At 43.6% G+C, this 16,757-nt stretch overlaps 1 protein-coding gene across 4 annotated transcripts in view; it reads right to left on the minus strand.

Annotated features, from left to right (window-relative positions):
- The window catches only part of EMB3012 (embryo defective 3012), a 221,058-nt gene extending 206,691 nt beyond the window's left edge, over nt 1–14,367 (minus strand). For all 4 annotated transcript variants that reach the window (XM_087377933.1, XM_087377932.1, XM_087377929.1 and 1 more), the window contains exons 1-4: nt 14,065–14,367; nt 13,660–13,925; nt 5,390–5,565; nt 4,095–4,311 (exon numbers count right to left, since the gene is read on the minus strand). In XM_087377933.1, the coding sequence (XP_087234059.1) occupies nt 4,095–4,311; nt 5,390–5,565; nt 13,660–13,925; nt 14,065–14,246 (841 nt within the window). In that variant the 5' untranslated portion in view covers nt 14,247–14,367. The remainder of the gene's footprint in view (nt 1–4,094; nt 4,312–5,389; nt 5,566–13,659; nt 13,926–14,064) is intronic.
- Nucleotides 14,368–16,757: the final 2,390 nt, after the last annotated feature.

Below are 16,757 nucleotides of genomic sequence, written 5' to 3' on the forward strand. Positions count from 1 at the left end.
CAGGTTGCTGCCTCAAATATGGCTGAGGTGGTTGAGCCACATTTATGGACTGCACATTATTATTTTGAGGAGTAGAAGTACCCAAACCAAGGCCTTGTGCTGGCTGCTCATACTGTTGCACTGGCTGTACTTTTTGTACCTCTTTCTCAAGTGCTCTTTTGGGTGATTCCTCTCTCTTGGAAGTCACTTTCTGAGTCATTTTTTATGGCTGTCCCTCATGGGAAACTGATGCATGAGTGTGAGGTCCGCCATGAGAAGCTGACGCATGTGTGTACTCACTCCTTCCGTGCTTGTGCTTTCTTGATTTCTTCTTCTTCTTGGCATTTGTTTGCACAATCTGAGCCAAATTTTGAGCCAGCTGAGTCAAAGCAGTCACTGCACTTGCAAGCTGTGCATTCAACATAGTAGCATCATCTGACTCACTGCTAGAACTAGTATCACCGTTGAGCTCAGTTGTAGCTTCATGTGTGGCCTGCTCAAAAGGCATTTGTTGTGCTCCCTGCAGCTGTACACTAGCTAGATCATTAAGGCTTTCGTGCCTTCTCCTTTGAGGAGTTGTGGAGCTCTCTTGCTTATGGGTACTCACCATGTTTATGGTTGTAATATTCAGTTGTCAAAAAGTGCAGCAAAGATATCCTTCCACCAAACTACCGAGGCCCACCTCTTGAGAAAGAGTGTGTGGTATCCCGGCAATGGAACCAATGAAACCGGCCTCTAATCACTCAGAGGGCAGTGGAACTAAACCTTTAATCACTTCAGCACTTATTTACAGCTCACAAAGTATATATCACAACCATTAACCATTGCATGATCACCATTTGGCATCTACCCATTTGTTCACAAACAAAACCATTGAAAAAGGGATGGAGGCTAGAATGCCCCTGCTCAACAGACATAGATAAGTGCACCCGATTGGCCCCAAACACCGTGGCGCCCCTTTCGGTATTTCTTTATATTTCACAGTGAAATGATTACAAGTTGCATCTGGGAGACCTTCCCTGCAACTGAGCACGCAGCCCCAATTCACTAAGCCTTCGCAAGGCTTTCAAGCATAGAACACCATCACATAAGTGCACTTAATCCATAGGCTCAACCCAAAGGCATTCTCTTTTCCGAATGCAATTCCATTGGCTGTCCAGATGCAATCACACTGCACCCCAGCTGCACTCTCTTTAAGTGGTTTCCAGATGGCATTCACAAAGCTTTTCAAAGCTCCAAAATAAAATCAGCAAAGTACCCAACCAAAGAATGACTCATGTAGCACTGCCTGAGCGCCTGTGAGCCAAGAAAGAGGCGGCACACGAGGCCAACCAATAGCTTATGGAAAAAAGAAATTGCAGTAGCAAAATCACAACTCACCAAGCCCTGAAAACTCGAACCAAGTCCTCAATCGCCAAGAGGACATAGTAGCCAATGCCCAATTGCATTTTCAGCCAAAGAGGAGTGCAAAAGCATGAAGAAAGAGCATTTACAAAAGCCGACCAGCAAGCATTCCACTGAAAAATGCGAAAAGAAGCACTTTTGTCGCGAAGAAATGGAAGTTCTTGGGCTCAAAAGAAGCGTGCTTCAGAGAGGAATGCATTGAGAAGGTTTTGGAGAAGTTTCACCGCCGAAAAGTCCTCCAAACCAGTCAACCAGCGTGTGGGACCACTCGAAATTCAAAAAAAAGCTGTAGCTTTGCAAGAGGAGAGGCCCAGGAGGCGGTAGAAGCAAAAAGGTCCAGAAAAAGCCACTTTTGCAAATTCGACCAGCAAAAGAAGTGCTCAGCTCTGCCCGTTCTACCAAACGCACGGACAGAAAAGCATATCACTACGAAGGGGAGGCAGAGGGGAAGCCATCGGGCCAAATGGAAGTCGAGGAATCCAAACGGGTGAGGAGTTATGAAGAAAAACGGAATTCAGCTGAAGGAGGCTGAAAAACCGGTCCAAAATGTCAACAAAGGGAGAAGATGAGAGAGAAAACCACACATGTGTCCAGGAATGGCAAAGGAGCATGTAGAAGGCACTAGAGCCACCTGGAACTCTAGGGGGGCCACTGAAGGTACATGGCCCTCTAGGGGGCCCATTAAAAATGCCACAGCATCATTTCCCAACAACCACTCTTTTAATTCCTTGGAATGCCTTTGGGCCTAGGAATTAATTACGCTTATGTGCTAGGCACCATGCCGCGTTTAATTACACATTATTAAGCCCATGCTTGGACATTTAAAACCAAAGTTGTCACGGTCTTGTAGTACATTAAAGTAGTTAGAATTTCACGCCCCCGTGACAAATTACCTCCCTTTTCAATATAGCCTTAAGGTGCCTTTAGTTCCGCTCACTTACCACGAGGATAACCAAGTTATCCGCGAGGCTCTCATAGCTACACACGTTCAAGACCTGGTTAACCCCTAACGAGCTTCTTCTGAAGCTCGCTTCTACCGATATCACAAGAGGGATTCATCAACCCACCACCCTATACACGTATTCACCACCGGAGTGATGCCACACCACAATTCACATCCTCTCCATGGACTCAGATATCTTGTACTAGTGTTGTTTTTATATTTATGTTGGAATGTCTTGTGTGCAGATGCCCACTTAGAGGCTCCACCTATTCAGCTCATTGTATCTAGGTCTTTTCAGCCTCAGAGACCCTTCGGTCTTTCGAAGAATCTTTCTTTCTTTCTCGTCAGCTTAACACAGACATTTAGAGAGGGGGACATCAACTTGTTTATGACAAAGAATGCAGCTGGGTGGGTAGCAGCTCACTCCTTCCTACGCCAATGGTTAAACCTGACTCTGCATACCTGATCTAAGTCTCAAATCAGAGATGGAAAAAATCAGCCTCTCAATGTGCATGGGCAGAGAGATTTGACTTGATTTGGCAAAAGATGTCTTCTTGATGTGGTTTATACCAAACAAAGCCCATTGGACTGACTCTAAAAGCCTCAGAATAAGTAAATCTGATGGATTATGCAAGAGGTGTAATGCAGTTCTAGAAGATAGTTTTTCACTCGTGGTGTGTGCTCCAGCCAGGAGAGTGTGGAAAGCTGTGCATTTATACATAGGTGAGCCTTTGAATTGGAGTGCCATTCTATTGGATGATGCACGCAAAGTCAAAACAATTGAATGTGCATACTCAGAGCTCATGCACTTCGGTTCATATGAATTTACAAAAATGATGTCTTTTTAAATGGTAAACATATTGACCTGGAAGCTCCTCTTCTTGCTTTTCTATTCAAGAGAAAAAGCGGGTCTTTTCTCAGAAATTAAAAGAAAATGAAGTATCTTCTCCAGAAGACCACAATTTGCACACGATGCCGATGGACTGCGTGCCTGGCAACTCTTTTATGGATCTATGGTTATGAGTTTAGTAACTATTAACTTGCGGTTTTGTTAATGTGAAGTCCTCTATGGACTGGTATGACAGCAGACACATATCAAAGTTGTATATATTTCTCTAAAAGCACAATATAACTAGCAAACTTCTGCTTCATAGTTCAGCTTCGCTTTGTGTCTGTGTATGGAAGATAGTCTACTCACTTGTTACACACTGAGACCATGCCTGTACATTGCGTCTTTTGTGAACACCTTGAAACCTACAAGTTCCTTTGAGGAAACCCAAACTGCATTATGAACCCTTTCAATCCTTCAGCCATAGCAACCAAGGTCTTCTAACAGCTGATTGATCTAGCGAACCAGCAAGTACCCCCTAAGACTTAGAAACTGGTGCCCTTCATGTCAATGTATCCAAGCATTGATTCCAAGCACTATATCAAGGTAGAAATCATCCGCTCCCCAAATGTCTGGCCTGTTAGCTGATAAAGTTATCCTGGCCCTTCCCCAGTTTAGTCCCAAACCGCAGACTCTTATAGACAAAATAGAAGCAACCCATTGCAAACAGCATAATTGGATGGTAATCATGGACCCTTCACCTTCTTGCAGAGCGTAAAATTTGTAAACTATCAAGAAGAAACAGGATACATGAGGTTGTGATTATTCACACATAAATGCTTGTTTGGCTACACATCATATTGACCACACACAAATATTAAATTGGCATACCAGTTCAAAAAAGTATTGGCGGTTGAAATAGAAGGAATAGCAAGGCACCTGATGGCATCTTGTGGCGAATTGTTTTCAGCATATACTGAACTTTTGTTCCAACCAGAACGTATAATGGGGAAGGTGGCTCAAGAGAAATTGCTTCTGCCACCGTCAAAAATATTTCATCACCAAGATCTTCTAGTCGTGGCTCAAATATATTCACAGAAACTCTCTCCTGACCAACACTTATCCCCCGAACAACATACAGATCTGACCCTAAACCCTGCAAGGTAAAAAGTATGCTATGTCATGCAGTATCCATGAGTACAATCTATGCTGGTCTAATGGCTGCTCCAAACTTAATTGCAATAACACTTCACCCTCCAAGTAAAAAGACCATGAATGACATCAGCAAACATGGAAATAAATTCTCACCTTAGATATTCCACCGAGCTCATAAGGTAAGTGAAATGAAGCATCAAGATCAAAATGATTACTTTTATTTCTTAAGGATGGATTGATTGCAACACTGAAGATCTATTTGATGTCATTACACCATCCGAGGCTTTAATTGAAAATTTCAACCCCTATTCGCAGGCTAAGAATGGAAATCTCAGGCACTCCAAAAATATACTGCATACTAAATTTTAGCATCCCACAATAACCTAAACAAAGAACCAATCCTCGATCATGGGATCAATAGCATCAAGCTGTAGATCGGTATGTCAATGAAAGCACCAGGTTTTTAAGCTTATGAAACACCTGAGCTCTTGGCTTTATGACCACCACTCACAACCCTCCACACCACAAATCTTGTCACGCGCAAGCAGACTGCCAGCTTACCATACCCCCACTTCCATCGTTAGCACATCAAAATATATTGCACATGACATGCATAAAGATAAGTCCACTATAGTGTTCATGAGGATTGCCCAAGATGCCACGTTTCTATCTCTTCTCAAAAGGCGAAAGGGCCGAGAGAAAAAAATCTCCAAATCCTGATGAAGCCAGTTCCCACTCGTTTGCAATTTCATAAAGACTTGCAGTCACATATTTTGCAAAACGAGGCCAAATTCAGAATAGTAAAATTGCATTACTCAAGAGAGAAATGACAAATCGGATGACTTAGTTGTGTAACTCTTTAATAGTAAAATTATGGGATCTTGCTGTCCTTTGAAATGTCTATGAATCCTTTAGGTTACTGTCCCCACAATGATTGAGAAAATTAAAACATGGAGGGGGACTCTCTAATGGCTGATAAGAGCCAAATAAATTAAAATTCCACCACACAAACTTAGAAAAGACAAATGCCACCATCTCGACTTCATTGTAAACAAAAACAACCTTAAGTGATTACTTACTTTCTCCTCCAGCTCAATTTGTGTATCAATGTCCCCACATATACAGCCACAATCACTCAATGGAGTATCTTTGAGAGGAACATGTGCCAAACTATGCAACGAAATCCCTGTGGATGAGCTCGAAGGAAGTATTTTCCACAAAAACTGAATCCCCACCAATGATGAAAATACATTATCTGCAACATCACAGAAAACAAGAAATCAACCCTTAGTATAAAATGACAGAAGCAGAATAATATGAGACATTTGGAACCTTATTGCCAATGTGGTCAATGCTGTGAACTTACCATCTGGAGAGTGATCTACTTCGATACCTACTGATGTTGTTGAATACCTGCTGTTAGTGCCACTTGAATTCTTACTGTCAACTCAAATGATGTATTGTTCTTCAGCTGTAATGCTACCACCCAAACTTATCCTAAGGGGTGTAAAGGCATAGTTTTGTAATCTTCGCATTTTTTTTGACAATATAATATAAACCCACAATTTACACACTAAAAAAGAACCCACATAATATTCAGAAAAGCAAAACAGAGGATGCAGCTATTGACTAGCAGAAAGAGCAAAACAATATTGGAACAAGTACAACCCATTGTCTTCAAAAAACCACAATTATGTTTCTGCTGCGATTTAGTTTGATCAGTGTAGGTCCTAGGATCATTAGCATCAAAATGGCAGCTGCATTGTATGTAAAGGTGAGAGATAGTAGAGCTATCTATTACACACATTGAATGAACGCAGGGGTGAAAGATGATCTAAAATCTGAAATGCCAATTGTTTGAACTGCGATACGTCACTGCCGATATAACTCATAAACAAACAAGGCCTGCTTCTAAACCGTCAGTTAAAGACAAAAGGTTTATAGCCAACCTAGAAGACACACCCCACCCCACTAATTTGCACTCTCCACCAAAGCCCGCTTGAAAGAGGCCATCAAGAAGCTGCAAATCGGAAGGCCAACGATCAGCAAGGCCTTTAAGCGGAACAGGCCCCTGATAAAGGCACACAGGAGGCGGAGATGCTGCAGCAGATGAGCAGGCTGGAGGTGCCTGCATGGCGGACACACATGGCAGAGAATGTGGGCAGGTTCATGACCTGCAACAGGTCCTGCAAGGAGGCGCATTAATGGCAGGTGTACCATCAGGAGGGTCGGCCATCTTGGAGGAGCCAGCCAACCAAGCCTTATATAGGAAGACAGAAGGGCCTGCCTTGAAAGGAGGGCTAAAGCCCTTGGAGTGTGGGCCTAAAGCCCCGGTTTGAGAGCCCTTATAGGGCTGGACCAGCCACAGACTGGTCAGCCAGAATGGGCAGGCTGGTCACTTTTTTGCCAGCCCCCTGGAGCCTATAAAAGGAGGGCCTCCAGACCCTCATCATTCATTCTCTGGAGCAGCAGATTTACAGCAGACAGGGCTTCCTTGGGCCTTTTCCCAAGAGGTGAAGGAAACCTAAAGAGGGCTGCAGACTGAGCTAGTAAGTGCTGCCTACCTAGGCTGATCTACAGGCAGTAAGGTAGAGAGAACCATTCTGGACAGAAAGTCTACAGACGCTCAAGGTGGTGCACGCGGGCTCGAGTCTAGAGATAGACAGCAGATAGGACTACCTTGTGGTTAGATCAGAGGACCACACCATTGGTGGGACTCTGGATCTATCTCTTTTGTATTGTGTCCATAGCTTTGGACAGAAATATATTATTTTGGTGGTTTCTCTATCTGGTTGGTTCATTGTCTATTGATGAGTCTGCTCAGTCACGTCAAACTCCTTCAAAAGAGTTTTGAGCTTCCTTATCTTCTCGTCTTGATCACCAATTATGATCAAAAATCATTGACGATCATCCTCTAAACCTCCTATGGATGGAGGCACACGTTAGCATCCAATGGCCTCTGAAAAAGGCCAATCGCAATGAAGAAATTGTCGATGCGTTGATACCATGCTCTAGGGGCCTGTAGAGAGCCTTCTTCACTCTACATACATCTCACTTGGTTTGAAAGCCCAATGGCTGCTCCACCTAAACTCCTCCTACAAGTCTCCATTTCGGAACCCAAATTTCACATCCATCTGAAAGATAGTCCACTATGAATGGGCAGCCAAAACTTTCAAAAAACTACTCTTAGGAGTATTGATTATATATGAGTCCACAAGGGTCTTCATGTACCATCACATACTCTTCTCTCCTTTGCAAAGTCTTCTTCTGCGCCGACTCTGATTATGTACCTAACTCTGAGTCGTTAAAACCTGGTGCTGAGATTGGTTCAACAACCTTTTGTGGGAGTCTTGGTGTTGTCGGGGATAGCGTTGTAGCAACTTCAATGGTGGAGCAGGTGTGAATGTCATATCTAAGGAGCTTTATGATGAATGGGGCCTCCCACCAATGCAAAAGGCTAATTTCAACATACGCCTTGCAGATGATTCGCATGCAAAGCCCTTGGGAATAGTGAATGGAGTGTCCACAAAAGTTGCAGGAGTTTGCTTTACTCTTCAATTCATGATCTTGGATCTCCCCAAGAAATCTTATAAAATCTTGCTTGGATGTCCTTGGTTGCGTGAAGCATTAGTCCTTCATGATTGGCAAACTTATAGATTGACAATTCAAAGTTGTGACACCGCAGTAAGAGTCAATGTGGGGACGGAGCAGCATGTGAACAGCCAAGCCACATCATCAAGGCCCCTTTTTTTTATCAAAACTTTTTTGATAAGCAATAACTTCCAATCCATGAAGAATTTGCACGCGCTCCAAAAAGAAAAAGTGATCGCCTTTTTTAGCTCTATGTGCCTGTCAAGTTAGAATCATTGTTAGAAATTAGACACTACCATTGAAGCAAAACGAAGCTCATGGTAAGACCTTTGCAACAAATGGAAAACCAGCGCATGCCTTGCCTTCCCTTTCTTCTACGACTCTTCTACTGCCTTGTGAGCCTCTTCTTCTCCTTCTTCAACACCTCTTCATCCCTCTTCTTGAATCTAGAGGGGGCAGCCTCTTGTATGAGTGGTGAGCAGCCCTTTAAGCTTTGGAGGCAGCATCTCTACTCTGTGTTGGCGGCCTTATTTGCAATAGGTAAGCGAAATTGCAGCTTTTCTCTTGTATTTGAACTCTAGCGACTAGCCAAAGATTCAGCATCCTAGATGGGAAAAGCACACCATAATTTTTTAGGAAAATGCCAAAGGTTTGGGTGCCAAACAATGGCAATGTAAGTATAGTGTTGTTATGAATACAAGTACTATTCTCTTGTGCCACATGTCTAAACTTGGTGGATGGGGCATTCATGGTTGCAAGAAAACTTCTCAAGAAGATGCAAATGGTGTCATAAATGAAAATGCTGAACAATTCATAGATGACTAGGATTCACGTAGTGCTACAGCTATTGAAGGCATGTACGATGATGGTGAGCGGGTGAGACAATTCCCATTGGCACTCCAGAGGGCTCTCAGTGCTTCTAAGACAAGATTGGAGTGGCCTCACTATGGCGTGTCTTTCCATGGGATGGCATTCTCTATAGCTACAGGGGTAAAAAGATCTAGATAAGGTACATTGCCAGGGTCTCTCTCTCACGCCAGTTGAGAAAAAGAGAGGAAGCACATAGCGGAGCTTAAGATTGGTAAGATCATAGTTGACTGTGATCTTTCAATGTCTTAAAGCACCACACCATGACCAAAAGGGAGTTTGTAAGCATTAACAAAATTATGAATAAAAGAGAAAAATGGAAAAAAATACAAAGCAGTAAGCAAAACTATGCTTATGTTCTCATCAATACCCAAGCATAAGCTGCCACCTAGATTTCGAATAATTCCGGAATCTCAGCATCTGCAGGCGGCTGCGCAGTAGCAGCCCCGAGGCCGAGGAATGCATGGTATAGGCCATTGTACCAATGGCCTACAAACGGAGAGGAGGTTATAGCAGCAGATCCTTCGGCCTGAAGGAACCCTATAGTGAGCCTGCTGAGTCGACCTCATGTCCGTCATGGACTTCTCTATCCTAGGCATCTCTCTCTCTATTTTCTACATGGTATTAGAGCCTTAGCTGTTTCACATAGCACTTTGTTCAGCACTCTCTCTCTCTCTCTCTCTCTCTCTCTCTCTCTTTCATATTTCTTCAACACAATGCCGGAAAAGCTTAAAGTCCCTCAAGAACTCAAAAAAGCCACATACCAACTCTATGAGAGATTTCTAGCTGAGTTAGCACAGCCTCTAGTAGATGGATCATGCTCCAATGGGAAAAGCTGTAATAAGGAGTGGCATAGGGGTTAACCAAGGCTGCCCCTCTCACCAATATTCTTCAGTCTTTTATCAAAGAGTTGGAAGAGTGGATGCGAATGCACAGCAAGGAAGGTGTCCAGATTGTAGGGTACGCTATCTTAATGCTTATCTATGCAGATTATGTCGTATTCTTTGCAAAGAGCAAGAGGAGCCTGCAAGCGCATTTGGATGCACTGAGAGATTTCTGCAAAGACTCGGGAGTGCAGGTCGAAATAGACAAGACAAAGGTAATGGTCATCGCAACACGCAACAAACAAGTGGATGACACATTTGAAGGGGAGCCGCTGGAACAGTAAACACATAAAAAAATCTAAGACTGGATTTCACACACAACTACAGAGGGAATACATGCGTGGAAAGGAGGATTCTAGGACGTTTGAAAGTTCTATATAGCTTCCAAAATAAATGCAAGAAGACGCATCTGTGAAATTGGGATATGAAAAAGTTTGTGTATACCATCCATGTGCAGACAGTGATCCTTTACGGATGCCTGCTTGGGGACCCGGGCTAACTAGGGTATACTAGGAAAGAATAGAAACTTGACAGAAATGTTTCCTGTTAGGGGAGGTAAGGGTTAAGGCACAAACATCCTACACCATCCTACTGGCTGAAACAGGTCATACCTCTAGAAGGGGAAGCATTGTGTCAATTTGTGGCTTACCTCAATGAAGTTGAGAAGATGGACCCCAATAGGGTACTACACAAGGCGATGGAAGCTACGCAAATCATAGGTTGGCATAAAGCGGGAATGAAGAGGAATCATGGGTATTACAGCTGCTGATAGACCAGAAGATGCATATGAAATAAGGGAGATTGTGAGCATAAAATACTACAAAAACTATGGCAAAACCTGGGGGGGAAATTGCAGTTCTATAAACAGGAAATTAACTCGATGGACAGCTATGGAATGCAGAAATACCTCAGGGAAGACATAACAACGTGTAAAAGGCGTCTAATCTGCAAAATCAGAACCAGTTCACATGACCTCAAGGCAAAGAGGGGTCCTTCAGGGGGGGGGAACCAAGAGTTCCCCACCAAGATCCAATTTTGTCACGACCACTTTTTGAGAGTATCACAAGGTAGGGTTTCCCATGGACTTGGGAAGCTATGGGACCATCATGATTGGACATGTCATGTCCAAGATCTATGCATCAGTACTTGATACCGAGGTCAACCGCTTTTCAAAGATGCAGGGGCTCAAAGTAGAGGGGCAAGCTGGATTCCGACATGACCACAGGACCATGGACCATATACTCTCACTCAAATGTATTGTCGAGGAGGCCAGGGTACGGGAGCAGAAGGTCTATTGTTGCTTTGTGGATTTTCGCAAAGCCTTTGATACAATACCAAGGACCCACCTTATTAGAAAATTACAAGATCTGGGTTATGACCAAGAGATAATTTGGGATGCCATGGCACTTTACGAGAGAGTCTCGAGCAAAGTCAAGACAAGGGATGGTTGGACAAGGAGATAATGAGCACTATTGGGGTCGAATAAGAGTGCCCACCTTGTTTGGCCTCTACATAGATGAGCTCGAGACCTTTATGCAGACTCTGGGTGGGGCTGGATGCTCTCTCACTCGTACTCTGATTCAAAGCTTGCAGTATGCAAATGATGTGGTGCTTTTATCCTCCTCTGTAGAGGGCCTTCAGAGACATTTAGATGCACTACAGTCCTTTTGTAAGTCGCATGATTTGAAGGTCAACCTTGGCGAAACCAAGGTTATGATCTTCAATACCTCTCTTTTAGCCATGCATAGAGAGCAATTCACATTTGATGGGTCGCCCGTTGAGATTGTCTCGTCTTACAACATGTCTAGGGGTTCTCTTCATCGGCCCAATTTTTACGATGAGACCAGCTATGCAAGCCCGTCTCAGTAGAAGGTATGCTTCTCTAGCCAGATTGGAAAGATAGTGCTTCCACTCGCACTTTCAAGACCCCCGGACCAAGGTCCACTTATTCGACTCCTTGGTCCGACCAACTAGGATGTATGGCAGCCCTAGTTGGGGGTCAGATCTTTCAGATGTAGAGTGGGCTTGGGTGGAGCGTTCAGATGGGTGGAGTGATGTAAACAAGCAAAACATAGTGAACACTATGGTATCCTCTCGCATAGAAACACACTTCCTATGCACTATGGATTGTTATGATGGTAGGGCAGGGTAGTTCATATTTTCAATATCAATACATTCATGATGCCATTTTGGAGGTGGGGTATAGAATGTTGTACAAGTGGTAGCTGACGATGCTTCCGACTGCAGAAGAATGGGAGAAATAATAGAAGAAGAGTTCCCCTTTGACACCTTCAGCATCCCATTGACTTGACCTACTAATACAGAACACTGGGTTGCTACCATGGATGTAAAGAATTATGAGAGAGGCCAATCACATTGTTATCCTCTTCAAAAAGAAGCCAAAAATACTCTCTATCTTTTAAGAATTCTCAAAACTAAAGCTGATGCGGCCCTCAAACAACATAACCACGACAGTATTGAATCTACAATCGTGCCAATTGTGATGGCTAGGACCTCAACACCTCACGATGTCCAAACTATGACTGCTATAGGCTCACGACCCCGACAGCATTCTTTATGTCCTGAGATCATTGCTCCACTGCCGTCGTGAAACATCCCTACTACAATTTAAATCTAAACACAGTCCAAACAAAGCCAACAGGACCAAATAGAGATCAAAATGCCGCTCACCTCCCAGTCACCCCCGAGCACGTGGGCTAGAGATCAGACTCCCACAAGGCTATGCCCACAGATCCAGCGTCCCATACAACCGGAACCGTCCACTAGCCTTGAGCACAGTATCTCATGATCCACCATGTAGAGGCAAGAGGCTAGGCTTGTGATCCATACCAAACCTTCCAATGGTGTCAACACACTCAAAATCCATCCCAATAGCCTTGGCCATACTTATATAGAAAAGCATCCTCCTTTCTACAAAGCGTCTTGAGTAAATATGGCCAATTGGCCCTTTGCCATTGTTCTAAGTCCTTTAGTCCCACATTAGCCTCGTTCCCCTAATCCCAAGACCTCCTAAGCCTACTAGATTAAGTCTAATCCGAGGATTAGCATCCAACTACATAACATTCTTCCCCTCTTTTTAAGCGTTTGCTCTTAAACGAAATTGGCAAAGTTCTTCTACAAACTAATAAGTGACTCCCAAATTCACCCAAATTGATTCTTCCTCAGACCTATCTTTCTTATTCCTCAGTTTCCTACTGCAATCCCACTGATTATACATAGACCACAGTTAGATTTAATTTGGAGATGAGAGACACCTATATGGAATAGAGAGTCTCGACTCTCACCAAACACACCAATGCAGACATTATTTGAGATTTCATCAAGTGGTTGAGATTTCCTTCCTCCCAAAGAATCCACACATCCCACAAGGCGTATGTAGATAAATAGCTAGAGATGAGGAGGAAAGAACAAAGAGCCTTCAGTTGTGAGACCAAACTTACAGCACTAGCCACATGAATAATAAGGACAACCACAAGAAACGCCATCATCATGCCAAGTGATCATACTGCATACACACTTCGTGCTACATTTTATCCGCGCAATGTGAATCAGGACTATGGAAAGCGCCAATGAGATGATGAAACCAAGCTCGCACACGTATGCACGTAGAAAAGGGCAAGCGAGCACATGTGTGAGTGCGCTCGTTTTATTTTTAGAATTTGCTTCTGGTTCTTTGGGATTCACCCATCTAGACAGAATTTTGATTTGTTTTTTCTTTGGGTTAGATATTGGGCACTTAGGACTCTATGGAAAGACAGAAATAGAGTTTTTGCTGATCCAATTTTCTCACCTTAATCATAGATGTATATTTGTCCTATATTGAGATCTTCTCTTGATGTACTTGAGCACATCCTGCTTTGGGATGCTAACTCTGTAGTATAAAGGCAAAAATTCTCCCAAAAAAAAAAAAAAAGTCCGCGCGCGTGCCTAGCCCAGAATCTTTGTGTGGAGAGCTTTCTTGGAGATTTAAGTCTGAGTTCAAGTACCGTCGACATCGAATGCCCGCATGCGGAGCGTAGCGAGGCCATCCAAATCCAGTTTGAGAGAGTGATGATCTATTCGCACCCTGGAAATTTGGTCGATAAAAACCTCGCACCTTATAACTTGACCCGTGATAGAATCTGTGGCATAAATGGCTGTCGCCCTGCGCCCAGCGTATGGAGCTATTGACGTAACTATTGCACTGTCAGAACAACCTCGAGTGACGTTGTATTCCGCTTTCACCTCAATGATATCGTGGTGATCCCACGTCCTGTTCCAAATGCGCAAGGGGAGAAAATAATCACGCCTCGGCAAAAACTAACTAAAATGCTGGAATTAGAATTATACGCACCATCACTCGGTTCGAAAAGAAACTATTGGAATGGATTGAAATCGAGTTGGAAACGAACCAGGTGAAGCATCCACCCGAGCCTTGAAGCCGAAACCGAACTGGGTGAGTAAGTTTAGGCGGAAGCAATACATTGAGCGTATTGATGTGAGGACCTTCGGGGAGGGCATCGACTAGTTCTGGCCAATCTTGCCAATGAGCGAGAAAGATGAAGAAAGCGGCGATGGCAGTAAGGCAGTGCATAGCTGGAAATGGACGAAGGTGGAGGGGAGGAAGTAGATGAACTCAGCATGGAAGTGCAACGGATGAAATTCTTCCTTGTGTTGAGGTTGAATCTGTGGAGAAGCCATTGAAACCCATTTTATGCAAGTTGGGCGGGATTACACCCTACTCTCAAAGCTCCCTCTATGTATGTACCCATCAAAGTTCCCCCACGAGCCAGGAAGTGGCCGGAAAACTTCCCGGGAAATGCCATCCAACGAGGGATGTGGGTCCCAACGGCACATGGCGGTGGGGGTTTTGAACTAGTATGGTGAGTGGTTTGGCGATTGTATGCGTGTACATGTGCCATGTTTTGATCTGTTAGTTTGAAACGTGGGGTTATGTGATTGGATGGCGAATGGTATTGTGTGAATGTGCTTGTTTTGCACGTTCTACCATTTGGGTGGTGCAAGGCACACAATGCATTGTGGCCATGCTTCTTCGTGGGCTGATGGTTTGCACTAGTTTCGTTGCAAGTTTCGTGGTGCAAGCTAATGTTTTGGTGGTCTTCTCGAGTTTCATTTTGCAAGTTGTGGGCTGCGTGCCTGATGGAGGATGCTCTGTCCTTTTCGCTTGGGTTGAGTTAGGATGATGTTGGTGTTGGCGGTGCTACGGATTGCGAGGTTGATGTCGCGAGTTTGGTGGTTTGTTTGGACAATGAGGTCGTTGGTGGTGCTAGTCATGGCGGTGTTGCTAGTTCTTGTGCTGAGGATTTCCTAGATGTAGGAGGTTTGTAGTCTTCTTTTGCTTGTGTTTGTTTTGTTTTGGTTGGTTGTTTGTTTTTGCAGGTATGGGGAATGGCTATTCTGGTGTTGTTGCGTTTTTGCCTTTGGATCGTGTGCTAGAGAGGGAAGTGGAGGAGGGTGGTGGGAATCATAGCTCGAAGAAAGATAACTAGGCTCGGGGTCGCTTTGATGTATGGCGTTCCATGGAAGGTTTGGATGTGTTTGTGCCTATCGAGGGGTTGTGAAGTCGTTCGAGGAGATGTTGAGCATATTTATTCCACAGGTGTGTAAGAAGAGAGGTGAGGGTGGGCCCTACCCACCTGGGACGTTGGGTGCTTTGTTCAAATCCTTCAATCAAATTGTTCATAGGTTTTAGGAGTCTCATGCTGCTTCTATCGATGTTGTAGAGGTGCCATTTGATATGTCTAAGAATCCTTTATTTGGGAAGGCAAGGTCTTCTCTTACTAGTGCCATGAACTATTCAGTTCGTGTTGATGGGTTGAAGCCGGGTTGAAGCTGACTAAGGAGAGTGATGTACTTGGGCTTAAGGATGAATTGATGGTTCTAAAAGATGTGGATTATACTGCCTTCATGTGGTCTTCAAAAGAGGTTTGCCTTCTATGTGCTACTTCGTTTCACTGTGAGGAGCAAGACTAGCATACAACGTGCTCAAATTTTTCTTGATTCATATGCTTTCAGAGAGTTTTTGCAGTAAGTTTGTTGTATTTTTTGCTATTTTGTCGGTTTCATTGTTTTGGGCTCATATGAAGACTTCAAAGGGCTTATTTTGTGCTATGGTCAACACACTTGGCTGCTAAGGGAAAGAAGGGGACGTTTACTAACAAGAGCTTGAGATCTACCGCATTAATTAGTTGTCATTTGTTGGTGTTCCTGTGGATGTGGCTACGAAGTTTTCATGTCATCAATGTGCTTCTCTTTTCAAAAGTATGATGCCATGGACAATGTTCAAATACGTGCATGTGAGAGTTTAGTGGAGTGACCCTATGATGAGTTCGGGAAGAGGAGGGTTCTGGTGGGGTTCGATTTGTTTTCTTCTAGGTTCTATTCGTTCTAGTGGTGCTATTCCTTGCGTTGCTTCAGGGGGTGTTCCTTGCGGTGGTTCAGCTGGTGGTTCACTTGTTGGTTCAGCTTGTGTGAAGAGCTTTAAGGAAGTTGGTGATTTTGCTCAAGCTTTGAGGGAGGATGAAGGCTTTTTGCTTGAGTTGGTTCGTGTCCGGATGACTTAAAAAGGTCTATCAATCATGGTGCAAGTCCAACAACTCTGAGTTTCAGTGTCACTGGATCTTTCAAAGGATGTGATTTCAATTTCTATGGTGGTGTTCATGATATCCAATGTTTTAAGAATAAGTAGTTTGTGTGATGGTGAACTTATATTCACCAATCGTTTGGTGTTGGTTGTAATAGTTACTTGCTATTGCAGGTAACACACATAAAGTTTGCGATTTTGTATAGCTAGTAGCTTGGCGAAATCCGAATGAACAAAACGATGATGCCATAGCTTGCAGTCCAAATCACCAGTGGCTGTAACCACATTAGTTTGGAAATATACATGTGTAAAATTTTCATTGGTTAATTATGTTTGTTTGAGGGCACGTGTCATGTGGAAGTTGAGTCTATTGAGTTTTTTCTTGTGTGGAATGTGTTACATGTCGCTTCATGATGTTTTCTTTTTTCATTGGTTGGAGGTTTACGTGTTTATGTTTGTTTTTCCCATTTGTAATTAGGATTGATCTAATGAGCTAGGATT

Source organism: Dipteris shenzhenensis, chromosome 8 (genome assembly GCF_047967505.1).
Source record: "Dipteris shenzhenensis isolate YYH24624 ecotype China chromosome 8, Dip_SZ_1.0, whole genome shotgun sequence".
NCBI lineage: Eukaryota > Viridiplantae > Streptophyta > Polypodiopsida > Gleicheniales > Dipteridaceae > Dipteris > Dipteris shenzhenensis.